At 46.3% G+C, this 18013-nt stretch overlaps 1 protein-coding gene across 6 annotated transcripts in view; it reads right to left on the bottom strand.

Moving 5' to 3' along the window:
• RFX2 (regulatory factor X2) overlaps nt 1-18013 on the bottom strand; it is a 98854-nt gene that overhangs the window by 43559 nt on the left and 37282 nt on the right. For 3 of the 6 annotated variants that reach the window (XM_024745727.1, XM_024745728.1, XM_024745730.1), the window contains exons 2-3: nt 3616-3728; nt 864-968 (exon numbers count right to left, since the gene is read on the bottom strand). In XM_024745727.1, coding sequence (XP_024601495.1) covers nt 864-968; nt 3616-3720 — 210 coding nt within the window. In that variant the 5' untranslated portion in view covers nt 3721-3728. Of the gene's footprint in view, nt 1-863; nt 969-3615; nt 3735-18013 lie in introns of those variants that run through there. The other 3 variants (XM_024745729.1, XM_024745731.1, XM_024745732.1) reach the window with 2 other exon arrangements.

Below are 18013 nucleotides of genomic sequence, written 5' to 3'. Positions count from 1 at the left end.
CGCCTTCGCTTCTCCCCTAGGACCCCGAAAATCACACAGCACCAGGCAAACATCTCTAAACACCCTACTACTCTGGGCAGGAGCCCCTCGAAGGGAGAGGTGTGTCCTCTGGGGTCTCGCCATCTCCATATGCTCCAGGTTCCTTTCAGGCAGGAGCCTGAACGAATTTTAATTCAGCATCTTACAGAGCAGGAGTCGGCAAATTCTGGCCCTTGGGTCAAATCCGGCCCGCACGTTCTTATAAATAAAGCTTTATTGGCACACAGCCACACCATTCCTTTGTGACTTTCGCGAGTGTTGCACGGTTGTGCCAGAGACCATCTGGCCTGCAAAGCCAAAAAAGAAAAACGTACGGCTAGGCCTTTTCCAGAAAAGGTCTGCCAAACCCCTGCTCAGATCACACCGCCTGTCTGAGCTGACGATCTGGGCTGCGATTTGGCTGGTGAGCCCACACATTCAAGCTTTCTTCTCAAATCATTTAATTTCACAAGAAGTGCCCGTCTGAGGGTCCAGCACTTGCCTGCAGATGACTTTGCCTCCCCAGGGGGCTCGGTGCTCCTCCAATCCAGAAACCTCCTCTATCTGCCTGTGTGTCTACCGCTGCACCCCATGCTCTAGCTAGGGGCTCGCCTGTGCCCCAAAGGCTGAATATCTGAATGAATGAAAGATCATAAGTTTTCTTCGCTTGATGCAACCTATCTGCAGCAAAAGATTTTTTTTTTTTTTTTAACACAGCTTCCAAAAGAACTTTCTGGTAAGGAACTGAACGCATCAAACGAAAAGGAACAGCGACAACAGAAAAGCATGCATCATCGTTCAGACAGGGCTCCAAGGTGCTACGTGCCAACCTCGTCCCGAGTCACCTGTGCTGTGGTTACCTGCTGTGGCACCTGCTGCACTCTGGGGAGGGAGATGGGCTGCATCTGAGCCCCCTTGGGAGCCGAGCCTGCTGCCTGGACCAACACCCTCTAAAAGGGAAGGAAAGAGGACATTTAGGCTTGTCAGAGGTTAGTCCTGGAAACAAACACAGGTCACAGCTCAACTGCGCCCACTGTCGCTTTATGGAAACAGAGCGGGACGGGTAGGAAAGGAGAGCTGGGCGCACACACACGCAGCTCAGGCTAACTTAGGCGGGCACAGTGGGGACTCGAGCACACGTGCACACACACGCACACACACACACACCCAGCAGCTTTGCCTCCTTGGGGTCGATAGTCATCAAGGTGACATGGGCTGAGAGCTGGATGCCGAGGCTGGTCGTCCACACCACCTCCTCCGCCGGACGAGCTGGGTCACACCCCATCGTTTCTCAGTATCCCCTGGACCTGTCCCCATTTTACACACGAGGGAAAAGGAAGCCTAGAATGGTCAAGGCCAGGTCTATGTCCTGCGGCCTCAGCATCAGAAGTTCTACAACCCAGACTCAGTCCAGGCCCCTCCTGGACTCCAAGACTGCTCTCTGGGCCCCTGAGCCATCTTCCCAGTGTGGCTTTGTCACTTGGCCTGGAGGACTGGTTGGACAAAGCTAGGAAAACATGAAGGATCAAAACGTACCCTCAAGGTGAGGGAGGAAATAGAGCGCTTTGTTTCTGTAAAGGCTGAGCTTTGGAAGTCATCAACTGTGAGTCTATGATCGTCCCACTTGGACCCTAAGTATCACCAGTTGTGGTGATTCTGCGGGGCTTGGCTTTATAAACACCACTTGTTCTAATAAGAATTCAATACACTCGGCCCTCCAGAGGCAAAGAGAACACAGATGGTACAGAAATCAACAGGGTGGATGGATAAACCCACATGGGAACATCACTCAGCCAGAAAAAAGAGAGAAGCAATGACACTCGCTACAATGTGAATGGACCTTGAGAACGTAACGCTCAGTGAGAGAAGCCAGACACAAAAGGCCATGCAGTGTGTGATTCCATTTACACGAAGCGTCCAGAACAGGCAAATCCACGGGGACAGAGAGTGCATTCGTGGTTGCCAGGGGCTGGGGGAGAGGGATGGAGGGTGACTGCTCATGGGGACGGGGTTTCCTCTTTGGGGGATGAAAATGTTCTGGAACTAGAGAGAGGTGGAGGTCGCAAAACACTGTGAATGTCTTAAACGCCACTGAATTGTTCACCTTAAAATGGTGAATTTTGGGCCATGTGAATTTCGCCTCAAATAAATAAGAATATTAAGGATATACACGCACACACTCCAAAGCTGAGCTGTCCAATACGCAAGCTACTAGCTGTGTAGCTCTGTGGACGCTGAAATTTACTTCCATTTAAACGAACTGCAGAATTCAGTTCCTCAGCGGCACTGGCTACATTGCCAGTGCTCAGAGCCTGGTGGGGCTGGTGGCAGAACATGCCCACTGTGGTGGGAAGTCCTGGTGGATGGCCAGGGCTGAGAGTGGAAGCAGGAAGAGCGCATCATGGGGACAGTGGGAGCAAGAACGCCCCTTACTGGGGATGAACTGGGTGCTCACTGTTCAGGGAGTGCAGTGCAGACTGCAGGCGAGAGAGGTGCCCGACGGGGGCGGGGACACAGCCATCGAGGCAGGGGTGCGGGGCTGGATCCATCTCCATCAGGGACTGGAGCCCTGGAGCCTGGGATGTACACGGTGGCCACGGCAGGACCCTGGGACCAGTCAGCCTGCAGCCGCTACAGTGAAGGCAGCCGCCACCCCGGCCCAGGGGCGCCTGAGACGGGGGTTTGGTGAGAGGGTGGAGGGCTCCATGGGGTGGAGGGCTCACGCATCAGGCTCAGTGGGCAAGGAAACAATCAATTAGACCACACTGCAAGTGATCACGCCCTCTTGGCACCCATGCCGGGGCCGCCACACTTTCAAGAAATAAATGCTAAACATGTCCAACTACACATTCTAAACTGAATAAACGGCTTTGATGTTTGCCTTTTGGCTTTTGCTGAATTACGTTTTTTTGGGGTTTTTTTGTTTGTTTGTTTGTTTGCCATAATCAATTCTTTCTGTCGTGCTCCTAACTTTTAGATTTGTAAATCATAGATGATCACGTGGCCACAGTGGACATCTGCACATGTCTATGATTCTGGTCTGTTCTGTTACCTTCAGTTTCTGGTAGATTCATGTCACTAATTTTATGTTTATGTCTACTTAATGGTGTATTTCAGTCCACCATAGAAATCTAGAAGTTGGGAGAGCCTTAATGTGAAAATTCTCTCTCTGCAAATTTTAAAGAATATACCGATTCTAATACTAGATTCAATTAATGAACCAAATCCTAAGAATTCTCACTTCTCTTTTGCCTTATGGAGAGAAAGGCTTTCTGTGTAGAAGGGTCATTTCCAATGTACAAGAAAACTACCACTAGCAGATAAGAATGGACTAAATCAAAGTCGGGGAAGGGCTTTCTTTGTGAGTTTGGATCATCGATTCCTTGGTGGGACCATTTTACCACAAACAGTGAAAAAGTCTAATAACATGGAGTGAGGAAGGAAAATGAGGGTGCGTTGCAACCATGCAATTCAGAAAAATAGAGATTCCTCGCTCTGCTGATTCAAATGTTTTTCAAAACCAAGGTGGACGCATCCCCACCCTGGCTGCGCTGGTTCTCCCAGAGCGGCCTGAGCGGCAGGCGGCTGGTCTCTTACCTGTGGCGAGGCTGGCACAGGCTGGGCCACAGGCGCCTGGGCTGCTGACGAGGGACACAGAGCCACGGAAGCCGGCGAATCCGATCCACCCTCTGAATTCTGCATGCTCAGTTCTAAAGAGAGGCGGAGAGAGAGTGAGTGGGGCAGGGCTGTCTTCACGAAGCCCAAAGAGGCAACATACACGATAGGTGAGCGGTAATGACCTGCAGTCTTCCAAGTCCAAATGCAGGGATCCTGGCCAGACTAGGTAAGGAAGGGGAAGCGGGGAAGAGGTTGCACAACTGTTCCATAAGAAGAGAGAAGGGAGGGGGCAGGAGATGTTTGTCCAAATATAAACCCGAAAAAATAGCTCTGCAGGAATTCCTGAATGCAGGGGACAGCAGCTCCCCCTTTCCGATCTGATCGGGCTCATACGACTTCTTTACTCATTTACCAACAAAACCAAAAGCTCCTGGGGGATGCTGGCCATCTGCGGAGCTACTGCACCCCAAACTATAAGCGCATCCTCCTAGGGCAGGGTCTCCCCCTCGGCACTGCTGCCACTGGGCAGGTCATTCACGTTCTGCGGGACCATCCCGGGCCCCACCCACTTGATGCCAGGAGCACACCCAGTCGCGACCACCACAGATGTCGCCAGACATTGCCCAGTGTCCCTGGGGGGGCGGGGGGGGGATGGATTCAACGCTGGTTAAGAATCACTGGTTTAGGGAGAAAAAAGGTGATAGCAGAGAAAGAAATGGCACATCCCTTGGGGCTGGAGAAAAATCCTCAGGCATTTCAGCAATAAGAAAAAGTGCCTTCTGCTCCTTTACCCGTGAGAAAGCAGACGAGTACGTTTCTCTGCAGCCAGGTGTAGATATCTTTCAAGAAGATAATTTAAAAATTCTCCACCAAGATTCATTTAATCTCAGCACGCAGTGGCAGACGATAGTCACTCCAGGAAAAATGCTGAAAGTCAAACCCTCTTCACTTTTTAATAAACACTGGCTACCTTAAGTCTTTGGAGAAGCAGTTCAATCCGCAAACTGCATAGAGAGGAGGTGGTTTTGTGGTCACACACACCTGTCCCCATCCCTGTCCCGTCCTGGCTGCGGCTCTGAGCACATCCCCCCAGGAGTGAAGTCTCCCAGCTCCTGATGCCCAGGGAAGCCTGGACAGCATGGCACATACCACGGTGCCCAGGACCTACGGCCAGAGCTTTGATATGTTTCTCTACAGCCCCAAGAGTCCCCACCTCCAATAATGGGTGGAGAATTTTTTTTAAAGCCTTTTTAAAAGAATATAAACTGATAATAGATGAAAATAATTTGCCTAAGGGAAGCAGAAAGATGCGTGTGTGTTTGATCTGAGAGTGTTGCCTCAATCCCATCTTTACTGACTCTCCCAGGACTCCCCCATCCCCCTCCCAAATGCCTTTGGTGCCACAAGAACCACTGGATGGACCGTGGCGGTGCCTGTGGCATTTTTCTCTTTCCCGTGGCCTTGACTTGGTTCTCACCACCAGATGTCCCCAGAGCCATGCGGTGACAGGTGCCTCCTACATTCTTCGACTCTTTCGGAGGAAGAGGGAGAGGAGGAGGAAAAGAAAGAGGAGGAGAGTGCGAATTTCTAATCGTGCAAACGTTTCCTGGGTCTCCAACATTCTCTGCCTTCCTGATGGAACTGACCTTTGGAATTATCCTGCTGGAACCTGCTTAATCGAGGTCTCTTGTTTATGGTTTTCTCTGAACGTTTTAAACCAGTCCTTTGCCCACTCTGCACCACTCTGTTCCCATCTGAAGCCAGGAAGTGGGTAACTTCAGCGGCACTAGGAGGAAATGGATTAGAACTCTCCATGAAACGAATCTACTGGTGAGAAAGTGAGCAGGCTGACTTTGCTGAGACCAGTCCCTTGTTCCACAGTTGAAGTCTTATGGAAACAGGGAGAACCTGTGAGTGTTGGGATAGACAGTGGGCCCATGCTGTGCTTAGCGTGGTCAGAACACACCTTCCAGAATGCAAGTGAGGCTAACACACTGCTGACCAGCATGCACTGTCTATCACACTTCTTAGTGTGTATCGTTTAGACCAGAGTCAGCAACCTTTTTCTGTAAAGGACCAGATACTTTCGGGCCCACCTGGTCTCTGTTACAACTACTAGACTTTGCGATCATAGCACAGGAGCAAAAATGGCTGACATGTGAACGAATGATCCTGGCTGTGTTCTAATAAAACTTTATTTATAGAAACAGGCGACAGGCCAGGTTTGGCCCATAGGCCATGGCTGCTGGTCACTGGTCCATATAATTTTTTTTTTTTTCTGCACCACGCGGCACGCAGGATCTTAGGTCCCTGATCAGGGATCAAACCTGGGTCCCCAAGCAGTGGAAGTGTGGGGTCCTAACCACTGGACCACCAGGGAAGTCCCCGGTCCATATAATTTGGGTTTAATAAAGTGACATGGTTTTGGAAGGTTGGGAGAAAAACTACGCTGTCTGGAATCAAAGCCTGAGGCCACAGGCCCTTGATCCAGTGCCTAGTTCTCGTGGCCACGTCTCACCAAAGTGACAGGACTGGAGGAGCCTCGGAGGGCGACTCAAACTGTGTGGAGGGTGGAGCTGTTGACATTTAAAGACAAACGCAAGTATCAGACACTGGTCTGAAATGCCAGCAGTGGTCTTCCCGAAGCTTGCCAAGTCAAAAAGAAAACTGATTGAATCCCGGAACCCCAGAAGCCAGGTGTAGCCCTTAAAACTTAGGATGGGAGTTTGGGCACAGATGACTTTGGGGACCTGTGGTGGGTTGAATAGTGTCCCCCCGACCCCCAAATTCATGTCAACGTGGAATCTCAGAATGTGACCTTATTTGGAAATAATGTCTTTGCAGATGTACTCAAGCAAAGGCTTAAGGTGAGATCATACTGGATGAGGGTGGGCCCTAAATCCAGTGACAGTGTTCTTGTAACAGACAGAAAAGACACACAAGGAAGAAGGCCACGTGACAATGGAGGCAGAGACTGGAGTGACGCAGCTACAAGCCAAGGAATGCCGAGGCTTGCCAGGGCCACCAGAGCTGGAAGATCCACCCCTAGAGGGATCACGGCCCTCTTGACACTTTCTAGTCTCCAGAACTGTAAGAGGATAATTTTTTGTTGTCTCAAGCCACCCAGTCTGTGGTACTTTGAATGGCAGCCCCAGGAAACTCACACAGGGGTCCCTATGGTGCATCCTGCAAGGTTTGGTGTCCTGCTTCTGTGCCAGGCCCAACTCAGGCAGCTGACACATATTTATCAAATGAATGAACACTTTAGTAACGCCTTAGCATTACACCTGACACTGAATTATAAAAATTTACACACAGCATTTCAGATAGTGAGAGTCTATGAAAGCACTTTATAAAACAGATAATAATACACAGAATTATTATTTCAAGAGGCAGTACAGCTAGGAAATACAAATAGGTTCATAAAGGTTTCAGAAAATGTACGATCTACCTGGTTATTTCAGGGGTAACTAAGACCCTTCTGGAAAAGGTAATGACCTTTTGAGACCGACTGTTCTGCTCCCCGATTCATTCCTTGACGCTAGGATCAGACAGACAGACTGACAGACGCTCTGTGGGACAGCCTGGCTGCTGTAATATATGAACACACAACAGGCCCATCTATGGAGAATGTGGAATCCTTCCTAAGATAATCAAGGCTGTAGGTTGCACAAAAGCTGATCCAGTTTCCTGAAAAAATGTTTTATTTGGGTCCATTAATCAAGGGTTCTGAGCACATCAAAGTTTAGGTTTTTTTTTTTTTTTTAAAAAAAGGCTTTTAGGGCTTCCCTGGGTGGCGCAGGGGTTGAGAGTCCGCCTGCCGATGCAGGGGACACGGGTTCGTGCCCCGGTCCGGGAGGATCCCACATGCCGCGGAGCGCCTGGGCCCGTAAGCCATGGCCGCTGAGCCTGCGCGTCCGGAGCCTGTGCTCCGCATTGGGAGAGACCATAACAGTGAGAGGCCCGCGTACCTCAGAAAAAAAAAAAAAGGCTTTTATATGTATTTTTAAAAGATTCTTTGGATGTGGACCATTTTTAAAGTCTTTATTGGATTTGTTACAATGTTGCTTCTGTTTTATGTTTCGGTTTTTTGGCCGCGGGGCATGTGGGATCTTAGCCCCGACCAGGGATCAAACCCATACCCCCTGCGTCGGAAGGGGAAGTCTTAACCACTGGACCACCAGGGAAGTCCCAAAAAATGTTTTTTAAAAGGCATACAGGGCTTCCCTGGTGGCGCAATGGTTGACAGTCCACCTGCCGATGCAGGGGACACGGGTTCGTACCCAGGTCCGGGAAGATCCCACATGCCGCGGAGCGGCTAGGCCCGTGAGCCATGGCCGCTGAGCCTGCGCGTCTGGAGCCTGTGCTCCGCAACGGAAGAGGCCACAACAGTGAGAGGCCCGCGTAGCGCAAAAAAAAGAAAAAAAAAAAAAGGCATACAAAAGAGCACTGACTTTCAGTAATGGTGGAGCAGATTGGTTGGACTAACCCTCCTGCAGATAACAATTACAAAATCTGGGCAAAGTATTTTTTTTTTTTAAAGCAACTATTTAAAGACACCGGGGGGTGACCAAAGCAGGCAGACACTGCCAGGGAGTCCACCCTTGAAAGACCACTGTCAGACTGGTTGGTGACTCTGGCTTATTGCTTGGTAGCACACCCCAGTCCACAAATGCTTGGGTGGCAGAAAGCATCAGCCTGGTCACCTTGAAGTGTCAGAGGAGAGAGTTCACAATGTTGTAGGGGGGGGAAGAAATAGAGCCACACAGCAGGTGAACCCCCAAATTCGACTATAAGGTCCACCCAAATCTTTAGCCAACTGGCTAGAAGCCACACATGTGGGGGAGTCATGGGGGTCTTGGAGAAAAACTGGCAGTTCAAAGATGAAAAAACTATGTGGAGATTTCAGCTGCTACTCTGCAGGAGGGGCAGAGTTTGAGTCCAGCCGAGTTAAATGCCATCAGGGGAAACACAGCAGAATCCAGAGACTCTCCAACATATCATTCATGATGTCCAGGACCCAAGAAAGACCACGAGCTATGAGGAGAAATAGGAAATGGTGATTCATACCCAAGGAAAACAAACAAACAAAAGGAGTCAATTACAACCAAACCAAGACAATCCAGGTGATGCAGATAAAGCAGCTACTGAAAATAAGCTCAAGAATTTAAAGGAAGTTATATGCACAATGAACGAACGTATGGGAATCTCAACAGAAGAAGAGAAAATTTAAAAAAAGAACCAAGTAGAAATTCTGGAGCTGTAAAGCAAAATAACTAAAATGGAAATTTCACTGGATATGCTTCACAGCTGATTAGAGATGACAGAAGGAAGAGTCATTGAACTTGAAGATAGATCAATCAATCTGAAGAACTGAGAGAAAAAAAGTTAAAGAAAAAAACCCACAAAAAACAGAACATGCAATCTAATATACATGTAACTTAAATCCCAGAAGAAAAGGAGAGAATGGGAAAGGAAAAAAAAGATAGATTTGAAGAATGGCCAAACACCTCTTAAATTTGGTGCAAGACATCAACTTACAGGTCCCTGAAGTTCAACAAATCCCAAGAAAGATAAATACAAAGAAAACCAATTTAGGTGTGTCATGGTTAAACTGCTAAAATAAAAAAATAAAAAGATAATCTTTAAAGCAGTAAGAGAAAACTACATACTATATTTCAAGGGAACAATAGCATGGATGATAACCAACTTCTCATCAGTAACAATGGCAACCAGAAAACAATGAAATGACATCTTTAATGTGTTGGGGAAAAAAACCTTGTCAACCCAGAATTCTATATCCAGCAATGCTATTCTTAAAAGAAAGGTGAGGGCTTCCCTGGTGGTGCAGGGGTTGAGAGTCCGCCTGCCGATGCAGGGGACACAGGTTCGTGCCCCAGTCCGGGAAGATCCCACATGCCATGGAGAGGCTGGGCCCGTGAGCCATGGCGGCTGAGCCTGCACGCCCGGAGCCTGTGCTCCGCAACGGGAGAGGCCACAACAGTGAGAGGCCCACCTACTGCAAAAAAAAAAAGGAAGGTGAAAACAAAGACACTTTATGCTAAACAAAACCTGAGAAATTTTGCTGCCTATACTATAAGAAATGCAAAAGGAAGTTCTTCAGGATGGAGGGAAATAACACCAGATGGTAAACTGGGATGTATATGAAGGAATAAAGATCACTTGAAATGATAAATATGTGGGTAATTGTAAAAGACTGTATTGTTTTCTTTCCTTCTCTTAATTTCTTTAAAATGTGTATATCTATTTTTTAAAATTTATAACATTCTCTTGTGGGATTTATAATATATGTAGATATAATCTATATAACAATAATAGCACAAAGGAATGGGAGGGTAAATGGAATCACACATGCAAGGTTCTTGTATTTTACATGATGTAGTAAAAACTCTACCTAGTTTGTGATAAAGATGCATATTGTAAACCCTAAAGTAACCTCTAAAAAATACAAAAAGACATAGCTAAAAAATTAACAGAGGAATAAAATGAAATACTAAACATAATTGATTATCCCCAAAGAAGGCAGGAAATGAAGAACAAAAAGCAGATGAAACAAATAGCAAAACGGGTTTCCTCTATCCAGACATATTAATAATTACATTACATGTAAATAGAGTGAACACTTGAATGAAAAGGCAGACATGGTCAGCCTGGATAAAAGACAAGATTGCATTATATGCTGTCTAAAGAAACCCTCTTTAAATATAAAGGCATACATAGGTGGAAAATAATGGGATGGAAAAAGGTAAGCCATGCAAATGCTAATGTTAAGAAGGCTAGACTGGCTATAATGATCAGACAAAATTGACTTCAAGGCAAAGAACATTGCTAGAGATAATGATGAACATTTCATCATAATAAAATTATCAATTTATCAGGACGACATAATCATTACAGATGTGTGTGCACCTAGTAATACAACTTCAAAACAGAACTAAGGGAAAAATCAATAAATAAGTCATCATAGTTGGACATTTTAAACACCCTTCTCTCAGTTATTTTGACAGAAACTAAACAGAAGTTCCAATACAGATATAGCATATCTGAGTGACACTATCAATCACATTGAGCTCATTAACATTTATAGAACACAAGCACCCAAACCTGCACTTTCTTCTCAAATGAACATGAACTATTCACAAAGATGGGTCATGTTCTGGGACATAAAGCAAGTCTCAATACATTTCAAAAGAATGAAATTATACAGAGCATGTATGTACTTTGAGCATAATGGAATCAATTAGAGATCAATAAGATATCCAGAAAAATGCCAAAATATTTTAAAAATAAAAAATATGCTTCTAAAATAACCCACAGGTCAAAGAATAAACCATAAGAGAAATTTAAAATACTTTGAACTAAATGACAATGAAAACATGACATATCAAAGTTTGTGAGATGCATCTAAGGCAGCGCTTAGAGGGAAATGGTTAGCTCTATAAACTTATATTAAAAGAAAGGCTTAAAATTAATCATTAAGTTTTCAACCTTCGGAATCTTTAAAAAGACAAGCAAATTAAACTTAAATTATGTAAAAAGAAGGGGGAATTCCCTGGTGGTCCAGTGGTTAGGACTTGGTGCTTTCACTGCCAGGGTCCAGGTTCAATCCCTGGTGGGGGAACTAAGAAAAAAAGAAAAGAAATTTCAGTTTTGAGGAAATTTTGCTTTGGTTCATTTTCTCTGTTGTTTGGAGAGGTTTTTAAAAATTTCATTAATTTCTCCTTTATTGTTTCCTTCTTTTTACTTTCTACTTTTTTTTTTTTTGGTCATGCTGCAGAGCTTGCAGGATCTTGTTTCCCCGACCAGGGACTGAACCCGGGCCATGGTAGGGAAAGCCTGGAATTCTAACCACAGGGCCACCAGGCAACTCCCAAAACTGAAATTTCTTCAAAAAAGAAATGAGCTATCAAGCTATGAAAAGACATGAAGGAAACATAAATACACATTACAGTGACCCTCGAACAACTCGGGGTTAAGGGCACTGATACCCGCCACTCCACGTGCAGTCAAAAATCTGAGTATAACTTCCCAGTTGGCCCTCCGTATCCACATTTCTGCATAATTGAACCAACCAAAGATTGTGCTGTACTGTACTATGCATTTATTGAAAAAAATCTACAAACAAGTGGACCCATGCAGTTCAAACCTGTGATGTTCAAGGGTTAATTGTACTAAGTGAAAGTAAATGCATACAAACTGTATGATTCCAACTATGTGACATTCTGGAAAAGGAAAAACCATGGAGACAGCAAAAAGATCAGTGGTTGCCAGGAGTTGGTGGAAGGAGGAATGGATAGGAGCACAGAGGATCCTTAGGGCAGTGAAAATGCTCTGTACAATACCGTACATTTGTCCAAATCCATAGAAAGTACAACACCAAGAGTGAACCCTAGTGTAAAGTATGGACTTCGGGTGATAATGACTTGTTAGTGTAGGTTCATCAACTATAACAAATGTACCATCTGGTGAGGGATGTTGATAATAGGGCAGGTTATGCATGTGTGAAGGCAGAGAATATACAGGAAATTTCTGTACCTTCCTTTCAATTTTTCTGTGAACCTAAAACTCCTCTTTAAAAAAATCATAGAGGGGCTTCCCTGGTGGCGCAGTGGTTGGGAGTCCGCCTGCCGATGCAGGGGACGTGGGTTCGTGCCCTGGTCCGGGAGGATCCCACATGCCGCGGAGCAGCTGGGCCCGTGAGCCATGGCCGCTGAGCCTGCACGTCCAGGGCCTGTGCTCTGCAACGGGAGAGGCCACAGCAGTGAGAGGCCCGCGTACCACACACACACACAAAAATCGTAGAAAAAAAAGAAAAGATTGAAAACTCCCTATACAAGAACGAAAGAGAAAAGAAAAACACACAAATTGCCAATGTCAGGAATGAAATGAGATACACCTCTACAAACAAATCAAAATGATAATAAGGAACTACTATGAACAACTTTAGCCAATAAATTCAGTAATTTAGATCAAACAAACACTACACACCAAAACTGACACAAGATGAAACAGGAAATATGCATGTCATACACCTAACAAGGAAACTGAATACATTATTGAAAACCTTCCTATAAAAAAAAAAACTCTAGGCACAAACAGTGTCACTGGTGAATGATATCAAACACTAAAGAAGGAATTATCACACAAATTCCATCAGCAAATAGAGAAAGGAATACTTCACAACTCATTTCATGAGGTCAGCAAAAACCCTGATACCAAAACTTGATAAAGATATTACAAGGAAAGTATTTAGACCAATATCTCTCATGAGCACATAGGCAAAAATCATAACAAAAACTAATAAATCAAATCCAGCAATCTATAACCACTATAACCCATACTTATGTTGTCAATTGTTTTTTTTCTAATGAAGCCCCAGCTCTTTTCCTCCTCAGTTATTTTTGACAAAGGTGTCAAGGCAATTCAACAAGGAAAGGTAGTCTCTTAAACAAATGATATATCCACATGGGAAGAAAAAAACAAATGAACCTCTATCTCTACCTCATGCCATACACAAAAGTGATTTTGAGTTAGATCACAGACTTACACATAAAAGCTAAAACTATAAAACTACTACGAGAAAACAGGGGTGTAAGCAAAGGTTACTTAGGGTGCAGAAAGTAATGAACATAAAAGAAAAAACTTGATACATTAGATTTCATCAAAATTTAAAACTTCTGCTCATTAAAGGATTTCACTAAGAACCCAAATTGGTAAGCCACAGTCTGGGAGAAAATATTTGCATAACTTGTATCTGGAATACAAGGGCTTTTATCCACAGTATATAAAAAGGGCTTTTAGCCACAGTATATAAAAATCTCCTACAACTCAATAATAAGAAGACAACCTAATGGGCAAAAAACTTGGATAGGCACTTCATAAAGGTATACAGATGCCCCAAAAGGATATGAAATAGTACTCAACCTCAATAGACACCAGGGAAATGCAAACTAAAACTGCAATAAGATGCCACTCACTAGAATGGCTAAAATAAAAATATCGGACAACAACCAATGTTGTGAGCACATGGAGAAATTGTAACTCTCACACACTTGTGGGGATGTAAAATGATACACCACAGTGGAAAAAAGGTTTGGCAGTTCTCTAGAAAGTTAAGCCTACCCTTTAACCCAGAATTCCTCTCCTGGATGTTTATCCAAGAGAAATGGAAACATATGTCTTCAAAAAACCTGTATAAGCATGTTCGTAGCAGTTTTCTAGACAAAAAGGAGAAATAACCCCAATATGCATTAGCAGAAGAATGGGTGAGAAACTGCAGACTGTGTTAAGTTAATGACGCATAGTGTAATCCCCCAACCATTAAACACACCCACACACACAGCCAAAAAGCTGATGGGGAACAACTATTCATTGACAGAAAATTATGAACTACTGAGAAACGTAACACACAGGTGAATCTCAAATTCATTACGCTGAGTGAAAGAAGATGGATCTGAAAGAGTATACGCATAATACAGGATGGGCAAAGCTAATTAATCCAAGGTTTAAAAAAATCAGAAAGAGTGTGGGTGCAGGGATTGACTTAGGAAGGGATGGGGGCAAACTTTGAGAGAGGTGGATGGTCACGTTCTCTATGTGATAGGGTGTGCATTACATGGAATATCCATCTGTCAAAACTGGACAGCTAAGATTTTCACATTTATTATCTGTAAATCTTTTTTTTTTTTTTTTTGGTCGCACCATGCAGCTTTCGGGATCTTAGTTCCCCGACCAGGGATCGAACCCGGCCCCTGGCAGTGGAAGCACTGAGTCCTACCCACTGGACTGCCAGGGAATTCCTGGTCTGTAAATCTTAACCTAAAAAACCCTTAAGTAACGAGCAGAGGACGGGGAGTGGTTTTTGGTATAGGTGGTGCAAGATGCAGGATGCTGATAACTGTAAGAGGCCGGTGGTGATTACACAGGGTTCATTATCCTGTGGGTGGGTTTTGTTGATGTTTGAAATTTCCAAAATAGAAAGTTAAACAAAAAAACCCATCCGGCTATTAGCTTTCAGCCACAAAGAATAAGCGCAAGCTTCTGCCTTTCTCCACATGTGCTGGTTTGCTGGGCTAGCAGCCCTTGAAGAGGAGACCAGTGGTTTCGGGAGTCCTTCTGGAAGGTGTGAGGCGGGATCAGGGTGACTCCTGGGGCAGCGCAGCGCGGAGGTGGCCCACCCGTGAGGACAAGGGCAACCGGCAGCCACACGCAACGTGAAGTCCTCTGCTTTTCCTTTTCCCTGTTCAGCTGGGTCAGGCTCCTCGGTGATCCCAATCACCTTGGGCGGCTGCACTTCTGCTCTGAGCTTGAACTTGTGATAGGAACCTTGTGATAGGAATCATTCCGTTGCTGTCTTCCCCGCTTGTTCTATCACAGTCACTTGTCTTCTCTCCTGTTTTTTCTTCCCCAGGCCGGGACCGAGCCTTCGTTCTCTGACTCTATCTGCCGCCGCTCCCTGGAACACGACCCACGGCCCAGCCTGGCCAGGTTGGCCAAAAGCTCTTTGTGCTCAGAGACACGCCCAGCGTGTTGTTTATAAGCCGAGCACATTTCCTTTGCCATCTGGTCCACGATAAGGGCAAACTTGAGAAATAAAGTGGAAAAGCGCAGGGCCACGGTGCCAGTTCCCCTCCTGGGCCAGCCTGGCATTTAGAAGGCACAGCTGACCTTCTGGAGACGCTGCCCAGAAACACCCACCAGCAGGAACAGGGGCGAGGGTTCCTGAGTGTATGTGAGGGGGCCAAGCAGAGACCCGCGGTCTGCAGCCCTGGATCAGGGCCTCCATGAATGAAGCTGTCTGGGCACAAAGGGAAGAGGCTTCTGTTTACGGGAGAATACTCTAGTTACCTAGTAACCAGCAATGACGGGAAAGGAAATGCAGAAAAAGCTGAGGGCGATTTCTGGGCCTGATTCCTGGTCCAGCGCTGACTCACCATGACCTGAAGCAATCTCCTTTCCATTCCCCGTTCCGTGCCAAGGGGAGGGATCACCTGCCTTGCATAGGTCTGGTCCATATTTAGGAAGCAGCATGTCATCTCTGGGTAATTAGGGGAGAGCCAGCCCGGCGGGTTTCTAGTTCCCTTCGTTCTGATTGGCCAGTTAACTTCCGCTCTGGGGAGACGCAGGCCTTTTACTTTTACTTTGTGGAGAGACACACGGCCTCCTCGGGACATCAGTTCATGTTCTGCTGGTACTTGGTGGCATCTGGATGGCACCTGGTTTCATTGGCCCCCAAGAAAGCAATTTATTCCTTCCCTATGGACAAGAAGGAACAAGTCCAGAATGTTCTCGAGAGCATGAATTGTTTCAAACACCGGGGTCTGGTCTGATGCTTGTGTTGACATTCCCACAGTTATTAATGGGACCAGAAAAATCAGGTCCCTTTTTTTCTTTTAGGTCCCCTTCAGTCTGAGGCCAGTTCTAGGGAGCAAGCCACATGGAGTTTAGATTCTCTGCTGTCCCTGCTGGCGTGCGGCCCCTGCTGAGCGCCAGGCACCCAGAGGAGACCCGTACGCTTGGAGGACTAAATGGCCGTCTCCTCCTTGCCGAAAAGTGGATCCTTTAACCCTCCACGATGGTGGAAAACACATCCTTTCTCTCTTGGACACTCCCACGCACCACCCCCAGTAGGCACTGATGCAGGGTCCCCACTGTGGACGATCGGCTGGTCATTCCCTGTGGGGGGCTGGCCCAGGCACTATGGGTGCTGATGGCATCCCTGGCCCCCACCCACCAGATGCCAAGAGCACCTCCCAAGCCTGAGTCTCTGATGCACTGCTGAGCATCTCCGGGGTGTGGGGTAGGTCGCGCCGCTTGAGAAGCTCTGTTCTCAGGGAACATGCAGCCTCTGGGAAATGAGCTGGACAAACGGCGCTCGAGTACAATGGACTCACAGACAAGTTGAGAATGGGGACAGTGACAAAGAGGGCACTGTGGTGACCTGGGCACCAAATCGCTGCAATCCGGCCAGAAGGAGGGGGGAAAACGACTGGACCCTTTAAAATCTACCCACTCTTTGCAATTGTCATAATTTCAACTCACATCAAGGGTGACCCATTGTTCCCTCTTGGCCTAAACCTTTTGGACGCCCTGGCATTCCTCAGTTAATTTTCAGTTTTGTGGGTTTTTTTCCTTTTCCAGCCATGGACTTTGAAGGATCAGAGCTGGCTCCGAGTCCCTCTGGAATGAAGTATCTTCAGAATTCAAATTCCTTTTTCTTTGGTAAGAACTGGGCTTCTGTTCCTGTTTTCTTGTTGGAAGCCAAGCTTTCTCTCTTTCTCCAGCAGAGAGAAGATCAGACCCAAGCCCTGGAACTATCCCTCAGAGGGCTCTAAGCTCAATGCAGGGGGTGGGAGGCGGCCAGGTTCGCGGCCAGTCCCATGGTCCCAGGGTTCGGGGTCGAGTGGGACAGGCCTCTCTGAACTCCAAGGACAGCCACCTTTCCTCCCCCGCACTGTAACGGCGGCAACACCCTCTTACTTTCCTCTTAAAGCAACACGATTTGACTATTAATGTAAAAATTGTCCAAACTGAGGTATGGTTACCTTGTCTGGGATGTGGTCTGATTTTAGTTGCCACTGACAATGTCACAGATTCAGGGGAAAATGTGAATTTAAAAACCACAGATGTAGAGAACAAACGTATGGACACCAAGGGGGGAAAGTGGGGGGGAGTGGTGGTGGTGGTGGGATGAATTGGGAGATTGGGATTGACATATATACACTAATAAGTCTAAAATGGATAACTAATAAGAACATGCTGTATAAAAAAAATAAATAAAATTCTAAAGAAAAACGCCACCCAGGCTGCCCTGACACTTTCACCCAGCACATGTGCCCCTGGCAGGCACCCACCCCGATTCCATACCTTATTAGTAATCACTTAATAACGCCGTTAAGACTTGGGTTCCAGGAAATGGAAATTCTCCCCTGGTTGGGCAGGGTGGGGGGCACCCCAAAGTTCAGCACATCGGCCTCTTATCTGTCCCCGGAGAGTGGGCCGGAGAAATGTCGTACACTCACCCACGTACACACAAACACACACATACACACGCACCCACAACGCACACACATGCACACCCATACACATGTACCAACACCCCCCCACCCTGCGAACACACACACATGCACACACAGAAACATATAGGGGACACAGATACATAAACACGCATACACATGTCCACACCCACCCCGCACAGGCTAACGTGAGAAAAAATGGCTCAAAACACTCCTAAGACACTGTTGGCCTTTTCTTACTTCAGATAACGTTTCTATTAAACTGAAGGTTGACTAGGTCCAGGGTCCCAGCAGGGAAAAACAAGTTATCTTCATAGTAAAAAAGGGGGGTTGCACACATG

This window comes from Neophocaena asiaeorientalis, unplaced genomic scaffold, assembly GCF_003031525.2.
Source record: "Neophocaena asiaeorientalis asiaeorientalis breed wild unplaced genomic scaffold, Neophocaena_asiaeorientalis_V1.1 scaffold357, whole genome shotgun sequence".
Taxonomy (NCBI): Eukaryota; Metazoa; Chordata; class Mammalia; order Artiodactyla; family Phocoenidae; genus Neophocaena; species Neophocaena asiaeorientalis.
Note: the sequence above shows the minus strand (reverse complement) of the source record. Positions and strands in the feature narration are given on the sequence as shown.